The sequence below is a fragment of the Numida meleagris genome, chromosome 7 (assembly GCF_002078875.1).
Source record: "Numida meleagris isolate 19003 breed g44 Domestic line chromosome 7, NumMel1.0, whole genome shotgun sequence".
NCBI classification, from domain to species: Eukaryota; Metazoa; Chordata; class Aves; order Galliformes; family Numididae; genus Numida; species Numida meleagris.
In genome coordinates this window covers 7,396,271-7,402,852 of record NC_034415.1, presented here as the reverse complement: position 1 = coordinate 7,402,852, position 6,582 = coordinate 7,396,271, and the positions used below count along the sequence as shown (strand labels likewise).

The 6,582-nt window shown below is 61.4% G+C and overlaps 1 protein-coding gene across 1 annotated transcript in view; it reads left to right on the top strand.

The window, feature by feature from the left end:
* Positions 382-6,582, top strand: part of PAPPA2 (pappalysin 2) — a 75,431-nt gene continuing 69,230 nt past the window's right edge. Inside the window, exons 1-2 of the mRNA XM_021404952.1 lie at positions 382-850; positions 4,055-5,111. Of these exons, the coding sequence (XP_021260627.1) occupies positions 382-850; positions 4,055-5,111 (1,526 nt within the window). The remainder of the gene's footprint in view (positions 851-4,054; positions 5,112-6,582) is intronic.

Below are 6,582 nucleotides of genomic sequence, written 5' to 3'. Positions count from 1 at the left end.
CCCCCCAACCCCTCCCCGGCGGGGGGAGCTGAGCGCCTCGGGGCTTTCTAGATAAGGGCGCATCTCCCGCTCCCGCTCCCGCAGGCAGCGCCCGGCTCCCTCCCTCCCGGTGTCGGCGGGCAGCGAGCTCCGGCCCCGCCGCAGGCAGAGGGGTCCCCGCGGCCGTGCCCTCTTCCTCCCCCTCCTCCTCCTCCTCTTCTCCCTCCTCCTCCTTCTCCTCCCGGGCCCGCAGAGGGGAGGAGAGCGGCGCCGGGGAAAAAGTTGGGGGCAGCGGCACCGGGGGAGGATGCCCCGGCGCTGCCCCGACTGCCGCCCACCGCCCCCCTGAGACTCCCGCAGCCCCGGGGCCGCCGCCCCTCGAGCCCCCGTCCCCCCGGGGCCATGCCGAGCCGCGGGGCTCCCCTGGTCGCGCTGCTGCTGGCGGCGCTCAGCCTGACCCGCGGGGACCCCCGGCCCCCCGGCCCCCCGCAACCTTGCGGGCTGGAGGTTCCGAGCCGCCGGGCGGCCCCCCCGCACCATCCTTACGGACTGTACCCGGGCCGAGCGGCGCAGGGGGGGCTCGGAGCCGCAGCCCCCCCGGACTCCGGGAGACCGCGGGGTCGGAGGCCGAGGGCCGCCGGGGGAGGCGGCGAGGAGCCGCGGGGCGAGGCGGAGGGCAGGCTGCGGGGCCGGGCGGCGCGGGTGCCGAGCCCCCCCCGGGGCCGGCCGCTCCCCGCCCTGTACTTCGCCGGCGGCCGGGAGACGCTGGCGGCGCGGCCGGAGGCGCTGCCCCACATCCCGCGGGAGCGCTTCACCCTGGAGCTGTGGGTGAAGGCGGAGGGCGGACAGAGCAACCCGGCCGTCATCGCAGGTAAAGCCCGACGGGGTGCGGCGGTAGGGGTGCGCCGTGCGGCGGGGAGGAGCGGGGGGGGACGCGGGGACGGAGCCGAGATCCGGCGCGGCTCACCTGCGGCAGGTGACAGCACCCGCTCCGTCCCGCTGACACCCCAAATCCCGCTCTCCCCACGTCCCGGGCACTCACTGGGAGAGGGGCTGCGTTTCCCGGCCCCTCCTTCCCCCGGGTTTGGGGCACGGAGCTCCCGGTGGAACCCCCCCGGCCCGCGGAGCCCCGGGAGCGGCGGCCGCACGGTGGCAGCCGCACCTCGCGCACGGCCCCGGCCCGGGCTGCGCGGTGTCCCCGGGCTCTGCATCCCCCCGGGGTCCCCTCTTCGTGTGGCTGCCGAGGGGAGCTTCTCTCCGTGGGGATAGACGTGGCACGGGGGGCTAACTCATGACGGGCTGGCTGGTGGAGAGCTGCACTAAGAATCATAGAATTGGAATAGTTTGAGTTGGAAGGGATCTTTAAAAAACATCTGGTCCAACTCCCCTGCGCTGAGCGGGGACACCCACAGCTCCATCAGGTCTAGCCTGACCTTGGGTGTCTGCAGGGACGGGGCACCCACACCTCTCTGGGCAACCTGTGCCTCTCCACTCCCCAGCCCCCCACCGAACCCCTTTGCTTTGCTTACCGCCGGGTGCCGCGCTTACACTTTTCTCCCTGGGATGCAGGAGAGGAGCAGGGATGGGTGGCACGGAGGAAAACTGATCCAGTGCCCCCCACCCACCCATCGCCCAGCTGTCTGCACCTGGAGCTCAGCCCTGCAGGTGCTCTGCGTTACTTTCCCCAGCTAGTTTTCTCTCTTTTGTTGTTTGTCCAATTTTCCCTAGCGGAGGGTGGGCCCGTCGTCACACAGCGACCACTGGCACCGGCATGATCCCCCGCTCCAGGCTTTGAGTCAGCCCCACGCACCTCCGGCTGGCTGAGTCACCCGCCGCTTCCCACCCGCGCCCTGCAGCTGGCAACGCGGGGCCGTGGTGATGGGGACAGGGATGGGGAAGGGGCAGTGCCGCCGTGTTCTGTGCGAGCAGGCGGCACCGGGACCTCCAGCCTCACTGCCCCGCTGGGATGGGGCTGAGCGTCGGCTGCGTGGTGCTCAGGGAGGAGCCCGAGGGGAAGGGATGCTCTGCGTGGTCCTTACAAAGCAGTGCACTTCTCCTTCACCGCTCTTCTGGCAGTCAAACCAAAAGGGTTATTTCTTCTTTTGCTGTCTCCGCTGCCCCAAATTTACACCCCAGTGCTTTGGAGGGCAGTTTTGTGGCCAGTTTTTTGCATATCGGTGCTGAAGCAGGGCTGCTTCCCTTCAAGTTTTTGTGGTGTTGCCAGCAACTCATGTTTTAAACCCAGCATTATCACTGCAACCCTGGGCACATGTCACAAACATTATGTTTCCCCTTTCCCATCCTATAGATTAGATGCCAAATTGTACTTGTGGGTGGCAAGGCTTGCATCTCCTCTGCAATGGCTCTTTCCCTTTTGGTGGGCCACTTGTGAATTTGTGGGGTGCTCCCAGGCTGTGTTTGCAAGGATGCTGGGTCCCATTCTTCCCATAAAGTTGCACCACCTCAATGCTGTTTGCTCTCTTCTTGCATTTAACCAAATTTGGGGCACCCTAAACTGCAGGAGGAGATCCCAAGCCCTGTTTCCTCTGTCCCAGTGATGAGCAAATCCTAGGGCATGGCTTTTGAGTGTGCAGCCCCGGCACTTCCACTCAGCACTCTGCTTTCACAATCCACTAGCATACAACAGCTGGACAAACCTCATCTGCCCCCATAGTTTGGCTGGTTTTGTTGCCAGCGTCTTGGCTGGGGTGGTTGTGACCACCTGGTTGCAGCTTGTCCTCCATGAAGAGTGCAAACAGCACTGAGGTGGAGAATGGGATACCTGGCGGCCAGCGGTGCTTGGCATGACCTTTGTGAAGCTGGTTGCTGGGTTATGAGGGCTGGCAGGGATGCGTGGGACCACGGTGGCCTGGATCCCTTGGACTTGATCCCTTTGACGTGGTCACATCCTTATCTCTAAATTGGAGAGATATGGATTTGAAGGGTGGACCGTTTGGTGGGTAAGGAATTGGTTGGAAGGTCACGGACAGAGGGTTGTAATGCTTTGGTGCTTGCTGGGTGGCAGTGTTGTGGTGGTATTCTTGCGAAGCCTTGCTCTGATGTGGAATGGCACACACAAGGCTTAGGGAGCTTGAGTTTTTTGGATTTTCAAGATGGTTCAAATCCCACCCCCTCGCTGCTGGCTGGAGAAAGATTCAGGGTGGGGTCAAGATTCTTTAAAGCTAAGCAGCCCATCCTCATGCCCAAGGAAAGATCTCTTCAAGTGCTTGGCACTTGCCTTGTGAAAACCCCAACTTGTCAACAACCTGTGTCAAAATGCAGTGAGAAATGGGGGCCAGCCTTGTCCCCACGGCAAGGTGCCATGGATGGAGCTCAGAAGGGATGTCAAGCTTGTTGTCCCCAGATGGTGATCCTATGAATGTCCCAGCAGTGGTAGCAGCCACTAGCCAATGGCTGTTCTGGAGGCATGGTGGCTCCACGTGCTTCCAGCCACCTGCGGTCATTAACTGCAGGGTGAGGGAAATCTGGGCAATGGAAGATTGAGATACCTCGGAGACTTAGGAGCCCAGGATGTTCTGCTTTGGATTGCCTCATTGTAATTCCTAAAAACTCTGTCTCATCCTGGCCTGCAGTCATGCTCCTATGGGAATATCTTTCTCTTTGGCCTCTCCTCTCCAACTGGCTGTGCTCTTCATCCCCTTTCCACCCAGCCTCCCTCGCTCTGACCTCCCTCTAACTCCTCCACCTGCTCACCCAAATAATGAGCAGTGCTTACTGCCCAGACCCTGTCCACCTTTGTTTGCCCCTGTCTCATCCAATGTGACCACGTGGGTTAGTGGGGAAATAGCGGTGATAGGTGGACGGTTGGACCAGATGATCTTGGAGGTCTTTTCCAACCTCGGTGATTCTATGACTCTGTGAAAAACTCCCCTGCCCCTTCTCCCCAAAACACAGAAGCCCAATGGTGTGTGCTTTGCAGTTTTGTGCTCCATTTCCCCAAGGGTCTTCCCAGGGCAGGAGGCAGTGGCATGCCACGAGGATGCTCACGGAGTGGCGATGATCTCCACTCCTCACCACCTCCCCCGTTTTCTCTCCAACCCCATCCCCTCTGCAGGCGTCTTCGACAACTGCTCACACACAGCCAGCAATAAGGGCTGGGCACTGGGCATCCGTGCCCTGCGGCTGGGCGGCAAGCAGGACGCCCGCTTCTTCTTCTCCCTGCGCACGGACCGAGCGGCCGCCGCCACCGAGGTGACGGGGTCCCACCGCTACCAACCCGACACTTGGACCCACCTGACCGCCACCTACGACGGGCGCTGGATGGCCCTCTATGTGGACGGGGTGCGGGTGGGCCGCACCGGCGGGCAGGGGGGACCCCTGCACAGCACCTTCATGGCCTCCTGCCGCACCCTGCTGCTGGGAGGGGACGCCTGGGGGGACGCTCATGCTTTTCGGGGACACGTGGCCGGCCTGGCCCTGTGGCGGGACGCGCTGCCCCAAGCGCAGCTCCAGCGATCCTTCCTTGAGGGGGTGTCCGTGGGCACTCCGGTGCTGGCCGCCGGCTTGGACGCCTTGGAGCAGCAGTGGGTGCCATTCCGTGAAGGCTCGCTCCCCCGGCGCCGGGTTCTGCCCCCCGCCGTGCCCCCCATCCTCCATCCGTTCGGTCCTCCAGCCTGCGGGCAGACGGCGTGCGACAACGTGGAGCTGGTCTCCCACTACAACCAGCACTGGCCGCTGCGCGGGGCCAAGCTGGTGCGGTACCGAGTGGTCAGCCTGGCCGAGGACAACGGCGGGCGGCCGACGGTGAGCCGCGAGCAGGTGTGGCGGCAGCACCGGGCGCTGAGCGAGGCCTTCCGCCCCTACAACATCTCCTGGCAGCTCAGCCTGCTGGAGGTGCACAACTCATCCTTGCGCCGCCGCGCCGTCCTGCTGGGCTGCGAGCCCAGTAAGGTGGGCAACGAGCGCTGCGACCCCGAGTGCGAGCACCCGCTGACCGGCTACGACGGCGGGGACTGCCGCCGGCCCGGGCGCTGCTTCTCCTGGAAGCGCCGCGATGGCGTTTGCCACATGGAGTGCAACAACATGTTGGACGACTTTGATGATGGCGACTGCTGCGACCCACGGGCCACCGATGTCACCAGGACCTGCTTCGACCCCGACTCGCCATACAGGTACGTGGGGGCCGGGCGGAGGGCTGGGGAGCTGTGTGGGTTCTCTGGGGATGCTGCAGGTCCTGTGGGTGCAAAACGCCCTGCAAATGCTCATGGAGCACCTGTGCATGGCGCTAGAGCATGGGGGCACCTGCTGTGATGGGGGCTGAGGAAGCACAGGGGGAGGAAAAGGAGCCCTCCTCTCAGTGCTTCCCCTCCAGCCATGGCACAAGATGTGACCTCCAGATGTTTTCCCACCATGGAATGCCATTTGGTGACAGCCACCGTCACTGCCCTGTCTGTGCCCATCTTCTTGTTTCCCATTATTGGGGTGGTGAGTGGTTCTGCTGCCTGCCCCATGGCTGCTCAGGGTGGCCACCCATTGCTACTTGGCCACCAGAAGGGGCTTTGCTACTTAATAGAGACATGGCCAAGGCTCGATCCTCGCCCTCTGTGCGCAGCTAGGAGAATGTTTTCATCCTCAGACAAGAAGGGCTCCACCTAAATTTAAAAAGGCCAAATTTTTGCTAGTATGAATCAGGGCTTCCATTTGTCAGGATTTTCCCCTGAAAGTTGGGAAAGAAAAAGAAACGAAACAAAACAAAAAACCAACACGCAAAACAAAACAAAACAAAACAAAAACCTTGCTTCTGTGGGAAAATGGGGACACTAGGGAAATAACAAAACTTTTGCAATTTTTCTTTCCGCAGCCCTCATTGGTCTGCAGACAAGATAGGACTGTAGGCAAAGCTCTGAAGGGGAAATCCATTGTGCATGGTGGTTGGGAAATGTGGGGGAACGGATCGCATGGGGCCCTGGGCAATGTGATCTAGTACTTGATCTAGTGGCTGACAACCCTGCCTGTAGCAGGGGGGTTGGAACTTGGTGATCCTTGATGTCCCTCCCAACCCAAGGCATTCTGTGATTCTATAACTCTACGATCCCACTGCTGCCAAGCTCCTGAGCGCTGTGCTCCCTGCCTGCATGGGTACCACAGCAGCTGTGGTAGGTGCAACCAGAATTTGCACCCCGCTGTTTCATGGGAGATTGGTAGCATAGGTCTGGGAAGCAATGGGGTGAACTGGTTGGGTTGGTGCCTTCCTACGGGTCGGGGGATGAATCCCAAAGTACACAAGCAGGCGTTTGGCCATAAAGCATTACGCTTAAATGAGTGTTTATGAGGAGTGGGGCAGCTGGGGAACTTGCAGGAGGATTTTTAGGGTGGAAGCCAAAATGGGAGGAATAACAGAAAATAAAACTTAACAAACTGAGGAAAGGCAGCACGGCAGGAGCCAGGTGCCCGGAGGTAAGAGCTCTCAGCATGGTGAGAGCCATGGCTGGGGACAGCGTTGCGTTGTCTTTGATGGAGATGGGCAGGGGGAACCCCGCTTGCTGCTGGCGGACATCTCCCTTCAGGTCAAGGTGGCACAACGGAGCTTCAGGGTTTTTTGTGCAGTGAATCAGCTCTGCCGTATTTCATTTCAAGGCTCGC